Genomic DNA, 25326 nt, shown 5'->3' with positions numbered 1-25326 from the left:
TTACCATTCAATATTTATTTCTTTGAGTACGTAAATTTTGCCTGTCTTAAAACCTAGCTGGCATCACTCGACTATAAAGTTGAAACTTTTTTGCTCGCTCGTACTTGAACATAATAAATAATCAAACTCAAAGTTAAAGAATATAAAATTATGTCACATGAAGTTAGTTCTAATAAGTTATATATCCATTACTTCATTATATATATATATATATTATTACTTCGCTAGAAGTCGACACCACTGAAATGTCCCTATATTACATATTTATTATACCAACTAACTTTAACCAAAAAAAAAAATTACATGAATATTATTTCTCTCAAACGATTTTACAATAAGGGGGAAAAAAACAAAAAGAGCTCTGATAGAAACACGCCATACAAATATAGTACTGGTGAGCTAAGCCATTTAAAGCGACTGTTTTAAATGGCAATTTATTTATCACCTTACAGTACTCTCAAAATGCAGAGGTAGTACTAGATCAATAACAGAACTAAGAGAAGTCACTTCTAAATATTACCGGTGGAAGTGAAGTTAAAGTTGGAGCAAGTTGTTTGTCGCGAGTTTAATGTGTTGCTAAATCCAAGCCTTGAATTATCCAAATCAAACTGTAATAAATTGTTTTCAATCTGATGCCCTCCGATCACAATTGAAGTCGCAGGCTTTTTACCGCCGTGGACGAATCCGAGACACGCTACTTTGTCGTTAACATAAACCATGGAGTTTGTCCCGTAAATGCTCCACACCACCTTCTCGTTCTGCAACACAAGGTCGATTGTCGGCACTGGCGGGCCGAGCCGCGTTGGCACAATGTTCTTCGCGCTAAAACACGCTCCGAAAGGCGATACGGGCGAAACCCTTGCCACGTTCTTGGGGAGTGCTTTGACAAATGCGCCAACAACAGCCTTGTATATGGAGGTTTCCAACACCGTGTAGGGCTCAACAGTGCTGATCATTGTTCCACCAACCCCATCACCGTCAATGGAAAGCAGTGAAGTGTTTAAAGGGACAACTTTTCCGTTTACCTTAATCGACTTTACGCCGATGAAGTAGTCGGCTGAAGGCCCGTTGTGGGTGGAACTGGGCGCGGTGCTCACGGGGTTGAGGATGAGAGGAGTGTAAGTGAGAGACTGGGACATGTCAATCCCTGGAAGGAAAACGTAAGGTCCATCTCCAAAAAAAGCGACGCCCGAATCATCAGAATTTGCGGAAGAGCTCAAGCAAAGAGCGAACTTCCTCGGGAAGCCAAAAGCCGCGGAGAAAAGCGAAGGCATCGCGACTTTGTTCCGACCAAAGCCGGCCATTCCCACGGCGTTGCGCGATAAGTTGTGCAAGAGATAGGTCGGCGCGCAGGAGAAAAGGAACTTGCGGAGGCGAACCACTCTACCGGGGTTTTATCCGTTGGTGGATTGGATGTAGAGGACATCTTGTGAGAAGTCGTCGATGGTGCCGGTACCGAGAAAAGGGTTTCGTGGGGATACGACGCAAAATTCGTCAATGCCGTTGGAAGTGCAGACGTTGCTGCCGCTGAGCTTGCACTCCGCCGAGCGGCAAGGGACGGTCGTTTTGGTGGAGGAGTTGAAGCCATTGCCGCAATCTACCCAAAGGTATTCGCCGCCGAGGTCGATGGTTAGCTTGATGGGGACGGGAGGGGTGCGTTGGGCGAGAAGGGTGTAGTATTGGCGAGTGGTGGCGTCTTTGTTGACTCGTAGGACAAGAGCTTTTAAACGGGATGGGGTTTGGGCTGCGGAGAGAGAGAAGAGAAGAGAGCAAAAGAGAAGGAAATTGTGAAAAGAAGCCATTTTTAGGAGCTAGTAATTGAGAAGGTTTTGAATTGTGTGCTAATGAGGGTGAAGAAGTAGTGTGAAGGTATTGGAATTTATAATGTGATTTTTGGGATATCTAGAATTTGATATAATTTGAGACTTTATGTGTTGGCGCGTTTTGTTTTGGTGCAAGTTGAAGGCTATGCGAGTTGAAAGGATCGAATTGTCCACTAAAGGTGTAGTCTTTTGACTTATCTTCTGGTCATCAGTAATGAAGGAGGCCATTGGGCCAATATGGGTTGGTTTGTACCCATTAATTTTCATGGCCGACTACTGCCACTTGTGCATGGCTATGCTACGTGCCATAAGATGGACATATGTTTTTGAACCGAGATTTATAGGCCGCGTTGTTTCGACTTATACAAGTTTTAAGTTAAAGAATTACTTTGAAGGCAATAAATTTATTTGATTGACCCCATGGATCCTTGTAATTACTTTGTAATTATTTCCATGATCTGTACATATTAGGTGTTATTGTTATTAGCTTAAGTGAAGGAACTTTACTAAAGCCTACTCATGAATTCGGGGAATTAGTTATTACTCATTGACAAGTTATATTATTAGGAAATCCTCCCAATTTATATTCATAAGCAGGTTCATCATAAGGTGTCGATGAACGAATGACAAATGTATTCCTGATCTGTGGATATATAACCATATTGTCGAACCATGTTAAATTTTTTGTTATTCTTCTCTTCTATCTTTACTTTTCTCTTTTATTCATTTATTTATTTTTATTTCAAGTATCTCAAAATAAATTACCTTTTATTTATTCTTGTTTGGAAAGGTTTGGATAAAAATAACTGAAAAGTAAGTTATTCAATGCGGGCTTCAAAAATTTGATGTGGCCTATAAGATTCTAAACATTTAGTGAATATCATACTTATAAGGTACTAAGCCTTTTTTTTTTTTTTTTTTTTTATATCTCCTAATGCTTAAGAGATAATCGATTTTAATGAAAATTTAGCAATTCATATAGTTAAAATGATGCAAGGTGTTCGACTGGTCCAGAATTAGAAGGCAACCGGCCTCCCATGCATAAAGAGACTGGTGGACCAGTCCTGTTTAACAATAGTAAAACAAAGTGTTGATCATACATGACGTGGACAATATAAAAAATTAAACATGCTTTCGTCAACATTATACCTTTTTTTTTTGTTGCTAATATGGATACGCTTTATTATTTAGAATGTAGAAACTAAACCTAGGGCTAACTCAAATGCATTTCCGAGTTTTCAACCCCACTTGCAATGCGATTAACTATAGTGAAAACAAAATATACAGAAAAAAAAAAGAAGAAAACGTTCGAATGTAGATGTTGGATGGAAAAGCTTTGGAAGATGTTTTTGAGAGAGACTTGTCCAAATAATTGACATAGCTAAATTGTGGCTTAAAGAAAATTTTTTTCTTTTCCCTTTTGCCAGAGAGATATATGCATTAATGAAGGGTTTCTCCAAAAAAAGTTAGGTATTGTTTGGATTTGTTGACTACGTTCATAGATTCAGACTAGACCAATAAATGAATAATTTCTTTGTTTGGTAAGGATCGATTGTGTATGCTCCCAATCATTCCCAAACATACATTTTTTTTTTTTTTATCTAAACACTTGATATGTATTTCTATGAGTTCTATGTTAATTTGCCATGTCTTAAGAAAAGAAGGTAAATATTATTATGTGTAATTCATTCTAAAATTTTTTATTACTTTGATAGATGTCGACACCATAGAATGGTACCTCATACTGCATATTTATTATGCCAACAAACTTAAAAAAAAAAAACAGAGAGATATTGCATGAATAGCATTTATTTCAATCAAACTTTTTTTTTTGTTTGAAGACACTCGAAAGATATTACAACAAGAAAAAGAAGGAAAAAAAAAACTCTCATAAAAACACCGCATACAAATATAGTACTGAGCTAATTAGCCATTTAAAGCGACTGTTATAAATGGCATTTTATCACCAAACAGACAAAATACAAAGAGCTCTGACAAGGGAAAAAATAAGGGGGGCAAAAAAAAAGAAAAAAAAAAGAGCTCTGATAAGGGAAAAAATAAGGGGGAAAAAAAAAAGAGCACTGATAGAAACACGCCATACAAATATGGTACTGGTGAACTAAGCCATTTAAAGTGACTGTATGAAATGGCAATTTATTTATCACCTAACAGACACAAAATGCAGAGGTAGTACTAGATCAATAACAGAACTAAGAGAAGTCCCTTCTAAATATTACCTGTGGAAGTGAAGTTAAAGTTGGAGCAAGTTGTTTGTCGCGAGTTTAATGTGTTGCTAAATCCAAGCCTAGAATTATCCAAATCAAACTGAAATAAATTGTCTTCAATCTGATACCCTCCGATCACAATTGAAGTCGCAGGCTTTTTACCGCCGTCGACGAATCCGAGACACGCTACTTTGTCGTTAACATAAACCATGGAGTTTGTCCCGTAAATGCTCCACACCACCTTCTCGTTCTGGAACACAAGGTCGATTGTCGGCACTGACGGGCCGAGCCGCGTTGGCGCAATGTTCTTCGCGCTAAAACACGCTCCGAAAGGCGATACGGGTGAAACCCTAGCCACGTTCTTGGGGAGTGCTTTGACAAATGCGCCAACAACAGCCTTGTATATGGAGGTTTCCAACACCGTGTAGGGCTCAACAGTGCTGATCATTGTTCCACCAACCCCATTACCGTCAATGGAAAGCAGTGAAGTGTTTAATGGGACAACTTTTCCGTTTACCTTAATCGACTTTACGCCGATGAAGTAGTCGGCTGAAGGCCCGTTGTGGGAAGAACTGGGCGCGGTGCTCACGGGGTTGAGGATGAGAGGAGTGTAAGTGAGAGACTCGGACATATCAATCCCTGGAAGAAAAACATAAGGCCCATCTCCGAGAAAAACGACACCATAAACATGAGCATTAGTAGAAGAGCTCAAGCAAAGGGCGAACTTCCTCGGAAACCCGAAAGCCGCGGAGAAAAGCGAAGGAATCGCGACCTTGCTCCTTCCAAGGCCTGCTATTCCCACGGAATGGCGCACCAAGCCGTTCAAAAGGGACGTCGGCGCGCAGGTGAAAAGGAACTTGCGGACGCGAACCATTTTGCCGGGGTTTTTTCCATCGGTGGATTGGATGTGGACGACGTCTTGTGAGAAGTCGCCCGTGCTGCTGACTTTGACAATGGGGTTGTATGAAGATTCGACGCAAAATGCGTCAATGCCGTTGGAAGAGCAAGCGCTCGTGCCGCTCAGCGCGCACTCCGCCGAGTGGCAAGGGACGGTCGTTTTGGTGGAGGAGTTGAAGCCATTGTCGCAATCGACCCAAATGAACTTGCCGCCGAGGTCTACGGTTAGCTTGATGGGGATGGAAGGGGTGCGTTGGAAGAGGAAGCTGTAGTGTTGGAGAGTGGGGGCGTCTTTCTTGACGCGTAGGACTAGAGCTTTTGGACGGGAAGAGGTTTGGGCTGCCGAGAGAGGGAAGAGAAGAGAGAAAAAGAGAAGAAAATTATATGGTACAGAAGCCATTTTTAGAAGCTAGTAATTTAGAAGTTTGTGAATTGTGTCAATATGGGTGAAGAAGTGGAAAGTATTGGAATTTATAGTGTGATATTTTATAGTGTAATATTTTTGGGAGATAATTTGAGATTTTGTGAGTTGGCGCGTTTTGTTTAATTTTAGTGTAAGTTGAGAGCTTTGGAGAGTTGAAAGGATGAAATTGTCCACTTAAGGTGTAGTCTTTTGTAAGGGCAACACCGTATCGGGTTCGTGTTGTGTCATACTTCTCTATTGACACTATAATTCTTAACACGAACATGTCCCATTTAATAATCGCGATAGAATAAGAAACTCAAACACGACTCGTTTATTATAAAGTTGACACGAACACGACATGACCAACCCATTTATTAAACAGGTTAACAACGTGTCATGTCAACCTGCAAACATGTTTACTACCTGTATGCTGAAATTCAATTCTTAATAATAAAAAAATATTAAAAAAATAATAAAAACAACAATATAGCAAAACATTAAACTAAAATAGAAATTCCATAAAAATGTGAGAGGAAACCCTATGACCTTCCTTATATATCACCTATTTTTTTCTTAAAAAAATATATTTATACATATCTAAATAAAACAGATATTAAATGGGTTAAAAATGTATCGTGTCCGTGTCAACCTATTTATGACGTGTTTATTAAACGGGCCATTTCGAGTTAATTTTGTATTGAAGGGCTCATATCGTGTTGACCTTTTATTTAATTGTGTATGGCGCGTTCAACTCTTTTTTTAGCTAAACTTATTTAAAAAAAAAAAAAACTTAAATCCTCTAATTTAATGCGAATTTCGTATCGTGTTATCTTGTCGTAACCTAAATTATCAGCCCTATTCTTTTTACTTTATCTTCTCGTCAGTAATGAAGGTGGGTCATTGGGCCTATATGGGTTGGTTTGTACCATTAATTTTCTTTACCCGATTAGTTCCACTAGTTCTATGACATTAATTTTCTTTACCCGACTAGTGCCACTAGTTCTATGTACATACGTGTTATAATTGATGGACCTTTGAGGTAACGACTTTGAAATGTACTATACTTTTGTGGAGAAAAAAAAAATTAGAAAAGATTTTATCTTGCGTTCAAAATATATGGCGCCTCAGTGATTGCTGATATTTTGGTTGTACTCTCTGATTTTCCTGGATGTTGTTTCTCTCTTCTTCTTTTTTTTGTTTTTTGTTTTTTTGTTTTTTTTGTTTCCTATACACACCGGGCATGTTTATTAAATTCTATTACAGCATCGTATTGTATATTAATATAATAGTATAATATTTTGTGTGATTATCGTATTGTATAAATTAATAAAAATGAAAAATTAATTAAGTCTATATCGTATTAATGAATACGGCTTATTTTGGCGTATTGTATTATTTTATAATAGATCAATGATTCATGTAGAGGTTAGACACGATTAGAAGTCAGGGTCGGGTCGATATAGGGTCATATCCGAACCTAGTTGAAAAATTTAGGAACACAATACAAATATTATATTAACTAAGAACATACTTTGCGCACTTAGAGCTCCGTATTATATTATTTTAAAATAATACAATGTTTGGTGCCCTATTTATATTGTCTAAAATAATACCATGTATCAATTAATACAATACACCCAGTATTGTATAATACCCAAAAAAAAAAAATGATGTATTAACTCGTTTTGTATTGTTTCTTGCAAATGAGTGTGTTATTTTACCCAGCTTTCTTCACTCCCCTTCGATAGCTCCGGACCCTCTCCTTTTCTCCTTCGAGCTTCTCCAATGGCTTTTTCCGGCGACGACGTCATCTCCCAGTGACAAATCCGGTGGTGTGATTCTCTCGTTCGATCTCCTCAGTTTCCTCCTTCGAGCTCCTCTAATGGCGTTTTCCGGCGATTTCATTTCCCGATGACAAATCTCAGTTTTCCATTTCAGGCAATTTCTATTGAAATCCGGGGGTGTTTGAATACATTTTTTTTTTTTTTTTTTGAACATGAAGAGCTAAAGTGAAATATTGAAATGCCTCATCCCATGATAAAAATTTGTTGAGGCATGGATTCTGGGAGAAGCAGCCAAATCAATTTACAAAGTAGTGGGGAAAAAGTTCTAGACGGACATGGAGTAAGTTTGAAGAAGATGCCTTAAAAAAGTGTGGGGAAGTTGATAGTGATGAGGCATGGTTGAGTTATGTTCAGGTTTGTTCAGGTTCAATCTTTGCATTTACTTTTATTTTTAGATTACTAATATTTTTTTCTTTCAACGCGAATTAACTACTTTTATATAAAAATATGCAAGATGGAATGTTGGAAGTCGCATCTTCATTCAAGAAAATATTTGAGCAAATGAGGCTAATTAGTGAGCGGCTTATTCAAGGCGATGGAGATGGAAAAGATATCCACATATTGGAGAAACCACATTACGTGGCAACGTTTATGTCCATAGATGGCTCATTGCGTTCGACATTTGTGAGGAGAATTTTGAGGGAGATAAGGCAGCCGTGATATAGGAGGGTTTACTTTTGTGAAACTAACATGCTTTTGGGAGCTTGTTAGATGTTTTAGACATTTGTCCTATTATAATATTTTAGGTTTTAGACATTGTTTGGAATTCGTATACTTGGGTAGTTGTTGATCTGTGTTTGGTTTCTAGAATGTACTTTCTTTATTATATAATCGTATTATGGCATTATTATTATTATTGATTTTTGGTGAAAATGGCTAATTCTCACTTCGTATTGTTTTTTGTTTTTATCTTTGATTAATTTATCAATTTGAGGTTCTTATTAACAGAGAAAGAGAGAGCAGAATCTGTATAGAGAGAATGATGAGAGAAATTTTTGAGTGAACAAGGAAAAAAAAAGTGTACGGATCAAATGAGTAAAATAATCCAATACAATGTGAGAATGAATATTATGCAAATAATTAATGTTTTCTTAGTAATACAAGCTTAAAAGTCATTCTTTAACAGAGAGAGAAAGAATATAATCTTAATAAAATAAAACGTATTAGATCTGGTCATAGCTTGTCAAGTATGTATTAGATCTGATCAAGTCAATATAATTAATAAATCATATTTTTACATAAATAAAAGGATATTGAGCCTAACTCAACTTAGCAAAACCGGCTTGTTAAGGGATGATTGCCTTTACCTCATTAAGTCGGTCATGCCAAACCGCTGCGAATAAGTCAATATTGGGGGACCCGACATTGTAAAACTGGGCCTATTTTGATACCCTTTTACTGAAATCGAAAGATATTGGACCTAACTTAACCTAACAAAACCGGCTTGCTACGGGAAGATTGCCCTCACCTTATTAAGTGGATCATACCAATATCTCCAGTCAATGTGAAATTCTAGTACGCCCCCTCACGCACAACGTGGACCATGCCAAACTGCTGCGAATAAGTCAATATTGGGGGACCCAACATTGTAAACTTGGGCTCTCTCTTATACCATTTTACAAGAATAAAATGATATTGGCCTAACTCAACCTAGTAAAACCGGCTTATTAGAGGAGTATTGCTCTCAACTTATTAAGTGGATCATTCCAATATCTCCAATCAATGTAGGATTCTAATACAAGAATTAATTGTTTGATTATCAACATAAACTAAAGTAAATTGTTCATACATGTGATCATTAAAAAATACGCTGTTGTCTTAATTTATCCTATATACATACTTTCTGGTTAGTAAAAATCAAGCTTTATAATTTAATATGTATAAATCAGCTCAACTTGATAATAAAGTATGTTCTAAATAAAAAGAAAACAAAATAACATATTTCACTCTCAAAATCTTATTACAAGCAAATACCCAATTGTTTCCTTTATATGTCTAGGACCACTGGATATCAATTATGACCTCTATTAAACACGTAAAAAATCAAGCACTTAAACAAAAGCTAGTGGCAATTGGAATAATATTTAATTAACACAAAGATTCCCTAATAAGCATTGTATGTGAAGTTGAAGTTGGCGCAAGTTGTTTGTCGGAACAGCAATGAAGAGCTAAATCCAAGCCTAGAAGAAGCCAAATCAAACTGCAGAAGATTGTTTTCAATCTGATGCCCTCCAATCACAATAGAAGTCCTTGGCTCAACGCCACCATCAACAAAACCAAGGCATAAAACATCATCACTAACTTGAATCATGGAGTTGGCGCCAAAAATCTTCCAAACCACCATCTGGCTTTGCAAGACAAGGTCGATCGACGGCACGCCGGGCCCGACTCGGGTGCTGCCGAGGCTCTTCGAGCTGTAGCAGGCCCCAAAAGGCGCCACCGCCTTCACTCGGGGCACCTTGGAGAGCGTCTTCACAAAGGCGCGAACCACAGCATTGTATATAGAAGTATGCATAACTGTGTAGCGCTCAACAGTACTAATCTTTGTCCCACCATAACCGTCTTTGTTAATGGTCAACAACGTGGTGTTCAAGGGGACAACTTTGTCGTTGATCTTGATCGATTTTACTCCGATAAAGTAGTCCGCAGAAGTTTCGCCTTCGTAGTAACTCCCGGAAGTACTCACCGGGTTGAGGATCAACGGTGTGTAGATAAGATTTTTGGAGACGTCAATATTTGGAAGGAAAACGTAGGGCTCATTCCCAAAGAATATAACACCCTTGGATCTTACGGAAGAGCTTAAACAAACAGCAAATTTTCTGTTGAAGCTGAAAGCCGAAGCTAATTGAGCAGGAAGTCCAATCTTCTTCCTTCCGAGGCCAGCGATTCCGGTGACCCCGGAAGCGAGGCCTTCCAAGAGAAAAGTTGAACCGCAAGTGAAGAGAACCTTCGGCGCTGAAACCACTCTTCCGGGGTTGAACCCGTTGGTCGATTGGAGCGATACGACGTCGGAGGCAAACTCTCCGCTGGTGCTCGTACGGATGAAAGGGTTGTAAGGGAAGAGGCTGCAAGTGTTGTTGTTGCAGCCCGGTTTGGGCGGTGAATAGCACTCGCCGCAGTCTTTGGACTGGGCGAGGTTGCACTGCGCCGAGCCGCAGCGAGCAGGCTTGAAGGACGAGGATACGTAGCCCTTTTCGCAGTCAACCCAGAGGAATTCTCCGCCAAGGTCGACAGTGAGCTTGACGGGGACAAGAGGGGTTCTTTCTTTGATTTGGACTAGGTATTGGCTTGTTAATGCATCTTTGGTTACTGGAAGAACTAAAGCTTTCGGACGGAACGATGTAGTTTTCGCTTTGGAAAGGGATATAATGGAAAAAAGAAGAGAGCAGAAGAGAAGAAAATGGATTGAGGAAGAGGAAGCCATAATGGTTGAAATGGATAAAATGTTGAGTGAGTTGATGAGAGAACAAGTTTGTGGAATTTGGTATTTACAGCAAAAGTCAGAAGCTTAATTTTTGGTCTCTTTTTTATTTTTTTTATTTTTTTCGCAAGTTTGGGTCTTATTTTATTAGTAATAGTCCTTATCATTATGCTGTTTTTGATGTGGTTTGGGAAGCTCAATCTATAGAAAGAATCCTTTCCAAAAAATATTGAGAGGGAATTAAATTTTATCTCCTTATTTTTATATAGAAGGCGTCAGTCAACTATGGCGACTTTTATAGGTGTTACAGCTGGATTCTGATCAAATATGCACATACAAGGAAGAAAAAAAATAAGTGCGCCAGCTGGACATACTTCTTTCATGCCGATTTGAATGATTTCTGTTTCCTAATTTGTCTAATAGGAATTGGCTGAATTCTTTATAATATAGTTGTGGATCAGATTAATAATCATCATTCTGTCATTACATCAGGATATGCAAATTTATTACATCATTTTTAATTTCTTGTCTAATAATTAGTAAATGAAGTTTTAGGTCTCGAATTAAAAATTTGAGTTAAAAAATAAATTCATGTGAAAAAAACATTATAATAAAAAAAAGTTTAATTTAAATTTTTATAAAAGAAAATTTTGAACTAACGAAATGAACGAGGCCTTAGACTATATAATGAGATGTCAAGTTTTGTAGTATTATAGGGAAATTTTGAAAAAAAAAATTAAGAGTGATATAAATACGTTAGAATCAGAACTTTGTGCAGTTTCAATCAGTTTTGTGAATTCCTGATCTTGGAAATATGAAGATTTTAGCTTAGTTTTGTAGTGCTGTAGATTTTAAAAAAATTATTTTTAACTGTGTTGAAGGAAAAAGTAGCTGTTACAAAAAGCAGCTGAGTGTTTGGTAAACTATAATTATAATAGCTGTGCTAATTCTAAAATTAATGTAATAGTGTTTAGTAAATTATGATGTTAAATTATTGTGGATAGTAAAAAATTACGACTATATTATATTATACTATAATATAATATATATAATTATAATATAATATATATTTATTATTATTATAATATTTATAATTACAATATAATGTATATTTATTATTATATTTAATATAATACAATAAAATTATTATTAAATAATATATTATAATGATATAGAATATGATAATATTATTAAAATGGTTAATATAATTATAATATTATAAAACATATTACAATATTACATAAGAAATATTAATATTTCAGTTATAATATAATTAAACATTACAACTATATTATATTATATTATATTATAAAATCATTATTATATTATATTAAACAAATATGTTATAATTAATATATTATATAACTATGGCGTGTGTAATACACTGTAATAGATAATAATATTAGAATTATAAGATTATATTAATATTTAGTTATATTAATTATTATATTATTATTATTATAATAAATATAATAAGAATATTATATTATAATTATAGGAATTATCTCTGGTCAGGCACTTGAAAAGTGTCTGACCAATCAGGCACTTATATAATTGTGCATGAATTGTGTATATTTACAGGTAAGTTGTGTATATTTACATGTAAATCGTGTATATTTAACATGAAATACAACAAATGAGCCAATATACATATTTTCATGTTATGTGTTCACAAATTGCTATAAAAAATACATGTTTTGAGGATTAATATACATTGTCATTTCTTATAACTTATGTGTTCACTAATTGCTATAAAAAATACATGTTTTGAGGATTAATATACATTGTCGTTTCTTATAACTTAACACACACGATTTACATATAAATATACACAACTTACCTATAAATATACACAATTCATGCACAATTATAAAAGTGTCTCACTAGTCAGGCACTTTCCAAGTGCCTGACCAGAGACCTTACCTATAATTGTAATATCATATTATTAAAATAATTATAATATAATTATAATATCATATTATATGATAAAATAATAATATTAAAGTTATTAATATTATTATGATATTATTTGTTACAATATTACTATTATATTATATTATATTACGAGTTTGAATTTTAGATTAAGAAGATTGTAAATTTTAAATATCATTAGAGGTATTATGGGTATTATGAAAGTTTTATTAATTGTACTATGCTGATTCCCGCATAATCTAAAAGCTAAAGTTGTCTTTAGGCTGCTTCTGATTTTGACTGTAGATTCTTAAAAAATTCTTCAAAAAACACTTTTAAATAGATTTACCAAATACTAAAATCAGCTTTTACTCAAATAAAAGCAGATTTTGCAAGAAAAAGCAATACCAAACTAAGCCTTTATCGGCTCGATGTCTTAATAATGATCTTCATCAAAGTTTACGAGTTTAGCTATTTTTATTTATAATAATGTGTATAATCATGTTTTATTTTTAATTTGCTATTTCAATCAAACAAAAATTATGTGCAAATAAATAAGCTAGGAGCATCTAATTTTTCATTCACACCCTCAACATAATGAAAAGGACCCAATGCTGGACGTATTGATAATATTTTCTCCAACTCAAAAGTGCACGGCTGACGGCCGAGTTAGTAATATATGGCTGCTATTTAACATCTCCCTTTCAGTTTTTATGTTTTTGTACGTACGAAAGTTATCGTCCTGCATTTCTACTATCGGTGGTAGTAGATTTATCTAGCTAGTTAGGAATTTGATTTTATACGATAGTGACTGACCTTAATGCTTTAAGTTTTTGCGTCTCAGACGTGTTGTTTTATCTATCGACTGAAATAGTTTTATTAAAGAGCTTTTATCGTGCTATTTAATAGTCATTTATGACTCTTTCCGTATGGACTTAATTATTAAATAAAATTTCTCCATTAAAAAATATATCGCTGCTATTATTCTCTCTTTTGATCTTGTAACGCCCCTCCTAAGAATCAGGAGCTAAAAATTGCGTCAGCTCGAAAAAAACGTTAATTAAAATAATACTGCTTAATTTAGAAATAATTGATATATGAAAATAATATCCATATCTAGTATAATCTTTGAGCAGAATTCATAATATTACAAAATTTTCAATAGTACATCTATCACAAATATAATCCTCAAATAAATTCCTAAGATTACAAATTCTATATCTTAAAATCTCTTAACTCGTCATTAGACTTTGAACCATTCTTGTTCAGTCAATTTTGACCATTAATGAAAGTCCAAGTGTCCAACTACTTGACAAGTGTCTACTAAAAGACAATTTAAACTTTTTTTTTTAATTTTGACACGTGTCTATTTAGAAAAAAATTTAAACTTTTCTTTTTTTTTAATTTTAATAAGTGTCCATTATATATAAATTTTTCTGTATCTATATATTATATATTATCTGATAAAGTAGGTACTGCATATCTAACTCCAGAAATTCATTTTGAATGAATAAGGGTAGGTATCTCCTTTCTTCTCTTGGCTCAGATATGACTAAAATTAATGTTATTTGTAATTAGATTTAGTCGCCATGGTCTTAGGCGGCTTCACCTTTAACGAGTAATTATATTGGAATAAAAAACAAAAAAAAGAAATCGTTCTGTTACAAAAGAACAAAAGTCACATAGAACGAGAATTAAGTTCAATTGATTTGCAGCGATCAAAATAAGGAAAGTTCTCATACTCCAAACTCCAAAGTTACCAAATATATATATAATAAAAAAAGAGATTAATCTTTTCTTCCTATTAACTCTTGCATATTCAATGGCCAAAAGATCTGTAATAATTTGCTGCTATCAAGTTTCAAAAGAGTCCCAACCCCGCCCAATATTTCAAATAAATAAAGGGGTTATTTTCAAAATTCAAATCACAATAAATCCAAGGCACAAAACATCGTCACTAACTCTAACCATGGAGTTAGCTCTAAAAATGCTTCAAACCACTTTCTCGCTCTGCAACACAACGTCGATCTGAGGCACGGCCGGACCCGCTCTCGTGCTGCCGATGTTCTTTGAGCTAAATACGCCCCGAACGGTACCACCGCTGACGGACGGTGGCCGGACGATGGGGATTTGGGAAGGCAGCCACTAGTTGTTTTCTGGTTTGTCTAATTTAACGTGAAAAAGGAAAAAAGAGGAAAGAGAGAGTGATTGTGAGAGGGACATTTTTAAGGAGATTAGCTTCTAGGCTTTTCCTTTTAGTCTATAATTCTTTAAAATTTACAATGGCAGCACAATGTCTCCAGACTTTTTACAAGATAATTTTCAAAATTACAACTGTGACTCAAATTGCTATTTTTGCTTTCAATTAAATCTCATGGGTTTCACACAATTTATTAAAGTATATATTAGATCTGGTCAAGACGATACAATTAATATATCGTCCGAGTTCAGATATAAAGGTCTCATTTATTTCATCGATTCGAGTTTAGAATTTGAGTTTTGTTACAGTAAAAAGTTCTCAGAAATAGTCACATATAACTTTTCTGCTACAGTAAAAAGCTCTCGCATAAAATTACATCTCAACTCGAATTACAAACTCAAATCAGCGTAGTGAACGGGCCCAAAGAAACGTGCGCGTTCATATATAAAAATATGCTTTTGTCTAACTTTATCCTATATACAAGCATTTTGGTTGGTAGAAAACAAGCTTTACAATTTAATACGTATTAAAAAACTCAACGAGATAATAAATATATGTGTTTTAAATAAAAAGTAAAACATAACGAGGCTGTTCGGTTGCACAAACTTACTCGATAAATGTCATGACTGAAAAATTTATCGAAAAAATTATTGTATAAGATAAACTTTTTCGGAATCCTTTGTATTATAAATATGAATACTTTTATGGTAAGTATTTGTTGATATCAATGTGGAATAACAAATTATAAGCTAAAGCTCAAAATTTTCTTAGGTGTGATGTAGTTACTGATTTTCAGACTGTATTCAAGAAAGAGGCGTGGAACGTGTGTTAAACCCACAAGTGGGCAAACACATGAATGTTAAGTTTTAAAAATGAAAAAGAATTAAAAAAATATCAATTCTAGGGTTTTAGAAGCAATCAGAATGAAAAACTGACGAAAAAGGGGTTCGGATGGTCGAATCGAGAAAATTGAGGTTTTCGACCGAATAGAGTTTACCAAGTCAAAATTTATTGACCAAGTGTCGATCGATAAGTCACTCTTGAAAGGGTAGTCAAGGTTTAACTAAGTTGACCAATTGTCCAAGAAACACGGGTAAAACGTGCACCGGATAGGAATTAAACTGAACCGAAATAATATAGTTATTAGAGATGGATGGTTGAGATTTAAAGTGATTAATTGGATGAAGGGCTGAGATTATGACATGTGAAAAGCAAGGTGGCCAGCCAAGCTTAGTGAAGAAGGAAAGAAAGAATATTTTTTTGTGAATTTTACAAAAAGGTATTTTTGTGAATTTAACAAAAAGGTCCTTGAAAAAGGTTAAAATTACATTTTAGTCCCTCTACTTTTTGGTGGTCGGTTTTAAGAGATAAAAATACAACTAAATGCTTATTTTTCATGCCAAGAACCAGAGAGCGTCAGCCAAAGAGAGGAGAAGAAAAAAAAATCACCCAAAGTAAGAAAAAAAAATTCACCCAAAGTGAGAAAAAACGAGTTTTAATCGAAATTGACGAAACTATACCGCTAGTTCGCATCACTAAGGACTTCTCTTCATTCTCTAAGAAAAATTTTAGTTTTTCTTTTCACTTTTTCTACCTTGGCTGCACGTTTAAGTATGGTAGAAAGCATAAAAAATTTTCTTAAGATGATGATTAAGTTTGTGGTTGTTAAAGGAATTGAAAATCTAGTGATTAAAGGATGAATTCCTGGATATTAGATTTTGTTTCTAGCAATTTTTGGTTATGGAATATTGTTGTGAAAATTTGGATGAAACCTTAGAATTGTGATGTTATTGATGATAAAATTGAATGAGAAAGAATGTGGCTTGTGTTTAAAGGTTGAAACAACGGATAAAACGAGCTATGGTTAGCTCGGGAAATGCGGAGAATTTGGCGAAACTCTGCCAAAATTTAGTTTGAGAATTTAAACTAAAACCGGTTTTCATAAGGAATAGGAGGATTAAAATTTGAAAAGTAAGTTGATTTGATGATCGGAGATGTATAGAAACCTAAAACGATGAAAATTCTCAATTTCAAACCAAAACTGAAAACTAGGCTATTTACCCGAAAATTGAATCTGACACTATTTTGGGCTAGGGAACTAAGATAAAAGCTTCATTTCAAAAAGTGACCAACACAAGGAAATTTCGTTCCGAACAAATTTTGTGAAATAGCGTTTTTCTCAAAAACAACCCTAGACATCAGTTTCGGGCTGATTTTCGAAACAGATCTAAAATGTGATTTAAGGTAAAACGTGCATGGGTTGGGTGCACATAGATGATATAGGTGATATTTCGATCTGCGTACCGATCATGAAATCGTAGATCTCTTTAAAGATTTTAGAAACGACATACACACTTTAAGAAAATAACATTTACGAAACCACGAATTCAGATCAAATTGTGTTTAAATTACTGATCTTAGATTGTAAATCTAATGATCAGAAATTTATATGATAGAACCAATAGACGATCAAGGAAGCAAGGTTTCTGGAGACAAAAAAGCTGTGAATTTAGCAGAACTCTTGTAAGTACAGTAGTTTTTCTATGTTTATACCACGAACAAGACTATTTCCTTGTGTTGCCCAAAATTGTGCATATTATGATTTCACTCTACGTCACTAAGTGAAAGACGTTTCTTGAAAACTGTTTGTTGCTTTGAATGTGCTTATGGACTTGTATTAGTAGTAGAATTTTGATATGCGATAAAGTCAAAGTCAAAGCCAACAAAAGTCAAACATTTAAATAAAGTCCAATTTCATAAGAAATTGGTAAGAATGCTCAAAGATGTACTATTATGACTAAAATTACTGTCATTATAAGAAAATATGATGAAGTAAAATTACTGTCATAATATTAAAAAAAGACAGTAAGATGAAAAGATTAAAATTACTGTCATAATATGAAATGATGATAGTAAGATGATGAGTAAATAAAGATGGCAAATGATAAGAAGTTAATAATATTTTTTGTACCGGCCTTCGTAAGGAAAGCTTATTATGATTATGAATGAAATGAAATCGTGAGTGAGTTAGTTTTGGTTAGCTACCTCACTCCTCACTGGTTATGCGCGCAACAGTACAACAGGATGTGGCTCATAAGAAGTAAAAGCTATGAAAAATGAACGACACAAAAACGAAAGATGTCTAGAAGTATGAAACGAAAGAAAATAGAGCATAATATGAAAGAAAAGAAAGCATAATATGATGAACACTTTGAATGTTTAGGAAGCATGCTAGGATGTATGATATGAATGCATATATGGGTATGCATTATTGTTTGCATTAATTATGGCCTATTGTTACTTGCTGGGTGAAAGCTCGTTAAGTTTGTCCGTGTTATAGGAAGCTCGGGTAAGGCACCGGCTCCTTGAAACTTGTTGTTGGGCATGCAGAGAGGATGCATCGGTAGAGTGTAGGCAAGTGGGTGATGGACGCGCTGCTTGAGAACGCTACAATATGCGTATAAAGTAATTAGTAATTATGGATGTAAGATTATATAAGTTATATAATGAATGTAAAGTTTGTAAGACTACAAAGTATACTGAAGTACCCATAAAGGTTACTGTCATAATGGCTTATGAATGATGATGGCATTGTTGGAAATGTGTCCAGAAAGTAGGATGTAATTTGTTATTTATGAAATGGCAAATATCGGATATCATTGTTTTGCTGACGTTTATAAATAAAATAAAGTTATGTTTTAATTCATACTCAAGAGTGTTAGTAATATTGCTTAGTCCATAGACTATTATCAACGAAAGAAGAGTCAGGGAATCCCTGCCGGACAAGCTCTTCTGATATAGTTTAAAATACATATTCACAGTCTTAGGATCGATTGGGCAATCGAATCCGATTATGACTGTTAGATCGAACCATATGATGCTGGTCTTAGGGCATGAGAGTTGGACTCTGTGGTTGATCTAGACATGTTCACAACATGTTGAATAGACCATGTAACTAATTAGGTTAGAGTAAAAACCGTTTACAGAGCTCTAAACCTAATTATTACAACTTAAGTATATTTGTATAATTATCTCAATCCTGAAGTGAATACATAACTCGACTTAATTTCTCATGGTCTTTGATTCACCAATGAGATTAGTTCATAGTTTTTGAACAACATCTCGGCTATTGGGATCATGACATAATTAACTTGGAGTTGTGTGATTCACAGATATGGAATTCGTAAGCGATAATGTCACCTCATGCTTTATTGATGGGTGTGTGAATAAATAAACCAGGCCTGGTATTCAATGATGGTATTCATTGATTAAGACATCGTGACATGTGCGAGACATCTTACGAACATATGTCTTTCTTATTCACAGTCATATAAAGGAGTTGAGGAAACAATGACTGGAATGGTAAAACGGTAATTTTCTATACCATTCTAGTCACTGATATTTACGAAGGATAATAGTACATTTATTCTGTGGACCGTGTGATAAATTGTATTAACACCATCAGAAAAATAACGCATATGAATCAAGAGATTAGTCGGCATCGAACCTTTAGTGGAGTCGTACGATGTCAGAATTAAATACGTCGATAACTTATCGGGATAAATTAGTCGAGTATTGTAATTCCATAGCTTTGTTCATATGGGTCCATTCGGTCTCAAGGCTAACTCTAATAAGTGGGAAAATTGAAACTGATGTTTTGTTACATAATTGTGTTTAAATAAATTCATTATGTTATTTTTCATTTATTTGATAATTGAAAAATAAAAGGAATGAATTTGAATTTTGAAATTAATGGTGATTAATTTAAAATTCAAAATAGAATTTGAACATGATTTGATTTGGCAATAAAATGGGAAGGAAAAATTCAGAAATCCCATCTAGGGTTTGAGTTTTCGAATTTTCTCTTATAAAAAGATATTATTGAAAACCCTAGTGGTGGCTAAGAAGAAGAAAAGAAAAAAAAATATCTCACTTTCATTCTCTTCCTAGGGTGGCCGGATTTTGTAACAAAATTAGAAGGAAAATTGTTTCCTTAGGTTTTTGAAAAAGAGCCCACTCTCTAATCCCAAAACACTTAGAGTTATAGTCTTGAATCAACGAGTGGTTTGTGGTGTGATCGTGTTCATAAATCAATGGTCTTGTTTCACGGCAATTCTCCATCTCGGAACGTGAGATAGTGAGACAAGATCCTTGCGGCCATATTTGATCCGATCGTCTTAAAGGTATGATTGTCATTTTATTCCTTTATCTATAAACATATATCATACATGTATCTCTCGTTGTGATTTACGTTTAATTTGGAACTAAAAGAGATGTGAAATTTTTTGAAATTTCCGCCTACAAGTTTGTTGTTTAAATGATTTTTCACTTAAAAATCACAACTTGATCCTACAGGCATGTGATGAATAAATTGAATGTATGACCATGTCTAGGAACTAACTTTAAAAGTAATATTTCGACAAAGTATATATTGTCTATTCTACTATTGAAGGAAAAAAAAGTGAGCCAAAATACTAGGAGTTACAGTTTAGGAATGAGAGAAGTTAAGAAATAAATAACGTATGAGCATAGTAATGATGACTAAAAGTATGGTCGTCACAAGAAAGGCCCACTCAAACTTGAGAAAGGCCCAAATTTGTGTTCGTCCTGTTCTTACTCGAAACCATACTCGAGAATTAAATTCGAGTACCCACCAATTCTTGAGTTCAACCTCCCCCACATTCTCTAGTTAACTCCTATGCACTTCTACATTGCTAATTCATGACCTTCGCGTGAGCAAATAGTAGAGATTCACCCATCATGATTGTTGCCTGCTAAAGCTTTTCTCTCCTTAAGCTCTTCTTTCTACAACAATAATTCACGTAAGTGAGATTCCAAATTTTAAAAATCTGGAGACCATTAATTACCCCACCGTCTGCTCCTTCATGGTTATAACCAAAAGATCCCATACCCACACTCCTTGCATGTCTATTTTCCCCCAATCTAAGATACTTGTGAAACCCTAGCCCCCAATTTTAGCCCGACATCTACATGCTTTTGCTCCCCCTTTAAAATGTAGAATTTTGCAAGGAATTGACTGGTTCGGCAATCTCTGTGAGCAACCCTCCTAGTTTGATGCAGAAGAAAGAGCTCGCTACGTACTGCTCTCTAGTCGTGACATCAAACCTCATTCCTCTGCCATTGTCGTCGCCGGCACCTCAAACACTCTAACCTGTCCTCGCATTTGGGGATTCTCGAAGTAGATCAAATATGCTCATCTGTAGGCTCAAATTCAGTAACTCCTCAGTGTGTAATGCAATTGAAAGAACATTTAGTGTGTGGAAGGCTAGGTTTCAGATTTTGAAAACCATTAATCATTACCCCATGCGCAAACAAGTTAAGATTCCAATTGTATGTGCTATGTTACATAATTTTATCCACATGTACCGTAATGGAGACACCCTATTAGAAAAGTACTCACAAGATGGCTTTCTGGTTGCAGACATTGATCGCCAGAATATTGAAGAGGACATCAACGACAATAACAACCATGAGGACAACCATTGAATTACAATGCAGAAGTGGAGCATTAAGGGATGCAACGGTGCATACAATGTGAACAGTGTACCGTAACCATCATACACGTTAAAAAGTTTTGTTCATAAGATGTTGATGTACTACGAGATGATATTACATGGTGTTTGTAGACTTATGTTATAAATTATGTTTTTTTGTTGTCCTTTTGTCTCTATTAATATAGAAATTGATGTTGTATTATTTATTTTTATGGTTTTTTAATTTTTTTTAAGGTAGGAAAAGGCCCACGTTATTTTTAAACTTATTGCTATTTATAGATATGGTTAACTTTTATTTATATCTAATTTCAATTGCATAAAATGAAATAAGTTTGTTGAGTGAAAATATTTATTAATGTTGAAATAATATTTCACAAATAAGATAATTTCACCTACACTAGGATTTAATTAGCATCGGAGTTTATTATTTTTAGTTCGACCCATTCATGGTTATAAGAATAACCTCTTAATTACAATCTCTTGATACAAATGATGAGGGGTATTTCTACCAACAAATCAAGTACTTTTAAGCATGAATATTTGTAAGTCTTCAAGCATTTTTGTTAGTTTAATGTCTTTTGTTTGCTTTTATAGGAATTATAAATAAATGCGAACGTGGATGATTTTGCATGAAGAAAAGAAGAATATTTGCCCAACTTGTGAATCAATGACAAGAGGAGGCGAAAGAGGATTTTAAGGCACAAAAGAGGAGGCTTTGGAATGCAAGAAAGCAGGCTACAGTGCGCAAAACCAAGCGAAGCCTGAACTAGCTGCGCGTTCGCGCCCACAGCCAGGGGCACGCCCGCGCGCGCCCCAAATCCAGGCGCGCGGCCAGCCCCGCGCGCTGCAGTGCGCCCCAGCCTGCAACAGCGGGAGCCTTTTCCAAAAACACGCGCCGCAACACGTTTTCACGTAGGCTGCAGCACGCGTATGAAGCCCTAGCTCCGAAACTGAGTAGTATAAAAGGAATGAGATGCCATTTGAGAAGAGGAAGCCCGGAAAAGTGAAGAAAACATCAAAAGGAGGCCGAAATCCTTCATCTTGGAGGTCCTTGGAAGCTCTTCAATGGATATTGGGTTTTATCTTCTTCCATCTATTTTTCCATGTTGAGCTAGACATTAAATCTAGGACTTGATGTAATTTTATTTGAACTATGTTTTGAATATGTTGTTGATTGTTAATCTAATTTCATTTTTAATTCATTTATGTTTCTCTATGCTTAATGCTTCTAATTTATTTGGCCAATGAGTTAGATGATTTTTAGATTACGAATTTGATGCTCGAGAGAGATTGAGTTCTTTATCTAGATTTGAGAAACATAGTCTAGGTTGTTGTGAGACTGAGAGGAGATCAACGGTTAGATAATCAAATTAGGATTTAGGTCATTGTGAGGCCGAGAGACGATCAATATTCCTATTTTCTAATTCTAAAGGCGAAGCTTAATTTGTGTTTTAATATTCATTTCGAATAGGGATATTGTTTTGGATATTTGAATACAATTCCTTGTGAGGCACTCGAGAGAGGGGGCGAGGTAACAGTAGAGCCGTGATTAATGAAGTGATCGGAATTGATTAGCGATTACATAATAGGATGAACATAGGAATAATAAAGCGAAATCAAGTCCCTAGACCATTTGTGTATAGATACTTTATTTTTATTTCCTTATATTTATTTTGTTTTAGTTCTTAATCCTCATCTTATTAGGTTGCCTAGATAAAGTTAAGTTACAATAATCACGGCACTTAACGGTAATTCTAAACCCAATCCCTGTGGAGACGATATTCACTCACCCTATACTCAAAACTTGACACCGTACGCTTGTGGAAATTTATTATACAAAAATATTACCCATCAACAAAGGAAAACCTTTTGATTCCAATTAAAACAGTAAATTATATTTTCTTGTGGCCGAACTCGATGAATTTGGCCGAGTTACCTACATACCCCATTAAGGGATCAAGCCACTTGTAGTTCGAATTTTGGGTTTGAAAATTTTGGATAATTCCTCGGTGTATGACCTTATGAGGAATTGACACACTTTGAAATTTGATTTTGTGTATTATGAGGATTTTTTTTAGGATTGAATTTGATCTTGAAACTGCACCTAAATTTTTAGGTTGCCTACGTATCCCATAGGGAATCAAGTCAATCGTAGTTCTTAAATTTTGACTTTGGATTTTGAAGAATTCCCCGATATATGACCATAGGAGAAATTCAAAGATGTTTTAAAATTCGATTTGAAACTTTACTTTAGAATTTAGATTTGAAAATTGTATTTGGATAATTCCCCAGTATATGACCTTATGGGGAATTAGAAGGATCCTTTTTGAATTTGGTGTTGAGATTTTTTTTATTTGAATTTGGGATTTGAAAATTTTGAGGTGAATGACCTTGTTTTGGACTTTTGAGAATGTGCTTCTCATTTTATTTTTTTGAACTTTGAACCACACCTAATTTGATAGATTGCCTATGTATCCTTTGCGGAATCAAGTCAACGTAGTTCGTTCTTAGTGATTTGAGAGATTGTTTTGAATTGAAACTCTTATATCTCTCTTTGAATGATTTTGGAAATAATTTGATTCACTATATAATATATATATATATATATATATATATTTGTGAAATGGGATTTACAATATGTTAACAACATTTTGTATTGCATTTGTTGCAATTATCAACGTTCAATCATTGATGGATGAACTGCCCTCTTTAATTTGAGCAACTCAATTAATTAACCGTCTTGGCTTCTCTGCATGCTTTGGGACGAGGCTTCATGCCTTCTGTGATAATTGATTGGCTTTCAGTTATACCATACGTTGTTAAACAAACAACAATGAGGTCTTCCCCTTTATTTGGGCTTACGTCATTGGTAAAGAAGGCTGAAGCCTCTATTCTTCTCTTGTTGGGCTTGTAATCAATGTCAGAGGCCCATTTAGATATAGCCTTAGGAAAATCAAGTTCCACGTTGCACTCTTCGGAAGTTGAAATCCATTACTGCTGTATGGTTCTTGTGCAGTAATTTTTGCATGGTTCTCCTTTACGAATGAGCATGAGAGTGTGTAAGGGAGTGACTATTTCTTTCTTCAAGATTTGGGAGGCCTTCACTGATTACGAACTGAAAGTAGTTAAAATTACATGCATGGCCGATTGTGCAGATAAAAGAAATCTGCTTTCTTTTATTCTACTTTCATGCCACGTTTGTAGTAGGCATTATTTTTCATTTGATATTAAGGTTCTATGACATTGCATCCCATTTTCTTGTAGAGTTTTAAAACTGGCAACTCTAAATTTCTCTTAGAGATTTTAAATCTTGTAACCTCATTTTTATGAGATTCGATGAACTTGCAATCTCATGATTTTTTTTTAAGAGTTTTAAAACTTGCAAGTCTCGTTTACTTCGTTGATTCGAGTTTAGAATTTGAGTTTTTCTACAGTAAAAAATTCTTATAAACAATCACATCTAACTTTTTTACTACAGTAAAAAATTCTCACATAAAGTCACATCTCAACTCAAATTTTAAACTCGAATCAACAAAGTGAACGGGACTAATTTTTATAGAGGTTATAGATCTTGCAACCCTATTTTCTTATGGATTACTAACCAAAATGGTGTAGAACCCATTTTTCCTTGAGACAAAATTCTTTTATGGGAGATCGGACTTTTGAAATAGAGATATTGTGAGAAACAAGACTTTGTAAAGAAATTTCCTACTTATCCATTTGTTGATCTAACTATTTAAAGTGTAGTCAGTAGGATGAAGAGGAATTTTTGTTTTGTTTTAAAATAAAGATTCACAAAAAACTTTTTTTTCTTTCTTTCTTTTCTTCTCTCACTTTCTCTCACACACGCACAAAGTCTTTTCTTTTTTGTTCCTTCACCTTTCTGCACACACTTTACTGCACACGGTTTTTGCTCTCTTCTGCACACAGTCCTTTTTCGTTTTCTCCTCACGCCTCCCCAAGCACGTCTGCACCTTCTTTTATATATATACCTCACGCCTCCCCAAGCACGTCTGCACCTTCTTTTATATATATATATATATCCAAGCACGTCTGCACCTTCTTTTATATATATATATATATA

At 34.7% G+C, this 25326-nt stretch overlaps 2 protein-coding genes and 1 pseudogene across 2 annotated transcripts; all 3 read right to left on the bottom strand.

Moving 5' to 3' along the window:
* Positions 1–444: 444 nt before the first annotated feature.
* Positions 445–1833, bottom strand: LOC112091458 (annotated as a pseudogene).
* Positions 1834–3839: 2006 nt separating this feature from the next.
* On the bottom strand, positions 3840–5402 carry LOC112091456 (basic 7S globulin-like). Its single transcript, XM_024165147.1, has one exon. The coding sequence runs from the start codon at positions 5343–5345 to the stop codon at positions 4050–4052; it is 1296 nt and encodes a 431-aa protein (XP_024020915.1). The 5' UTR covers positions 5346–5402; the 3' UTR covers positions 3840–4049.
* Positions 5403–9109: 3707 nt separating this feature from the next.
* Positions 9110–10638, bottom strand: LOC112091455 (basic 7S globulin-like). The gene has a single exon (XM_024165146.1). The coding sequence runs from the start codon at positions 10617–10619 to the stop codon at positions 9300–9302; it is 1320 nt and encodes a 439-aa protein (XP_024020914.1). The 5' UTR covers positions 10620–10638; the 3' UTR covers positions 9110–9299.
* Positions 10639–25326: the final 14688 nt, after the last annotated feature.

Source organism: Morus notabilis, unplaced genomic scaffold, assembly GCF_000414095.1.
Source record: "Morus notabilis unplaced genomic scaffold, ASM41409v2 Scaffold2172, whole genome shotgun sequence".
Classification (NCBI taxonomy): domain Eukaryota; kingdom Viridiplantae; phylum Streptophyta; class Magnoliopsida; order Rosales; family Moraceae; genus Morus; species Morus notabilis.
Note: the sequence above shows the minus strand (reverse complement) of the source record. Positions and strands in the feature narration are given on the sequence as shown.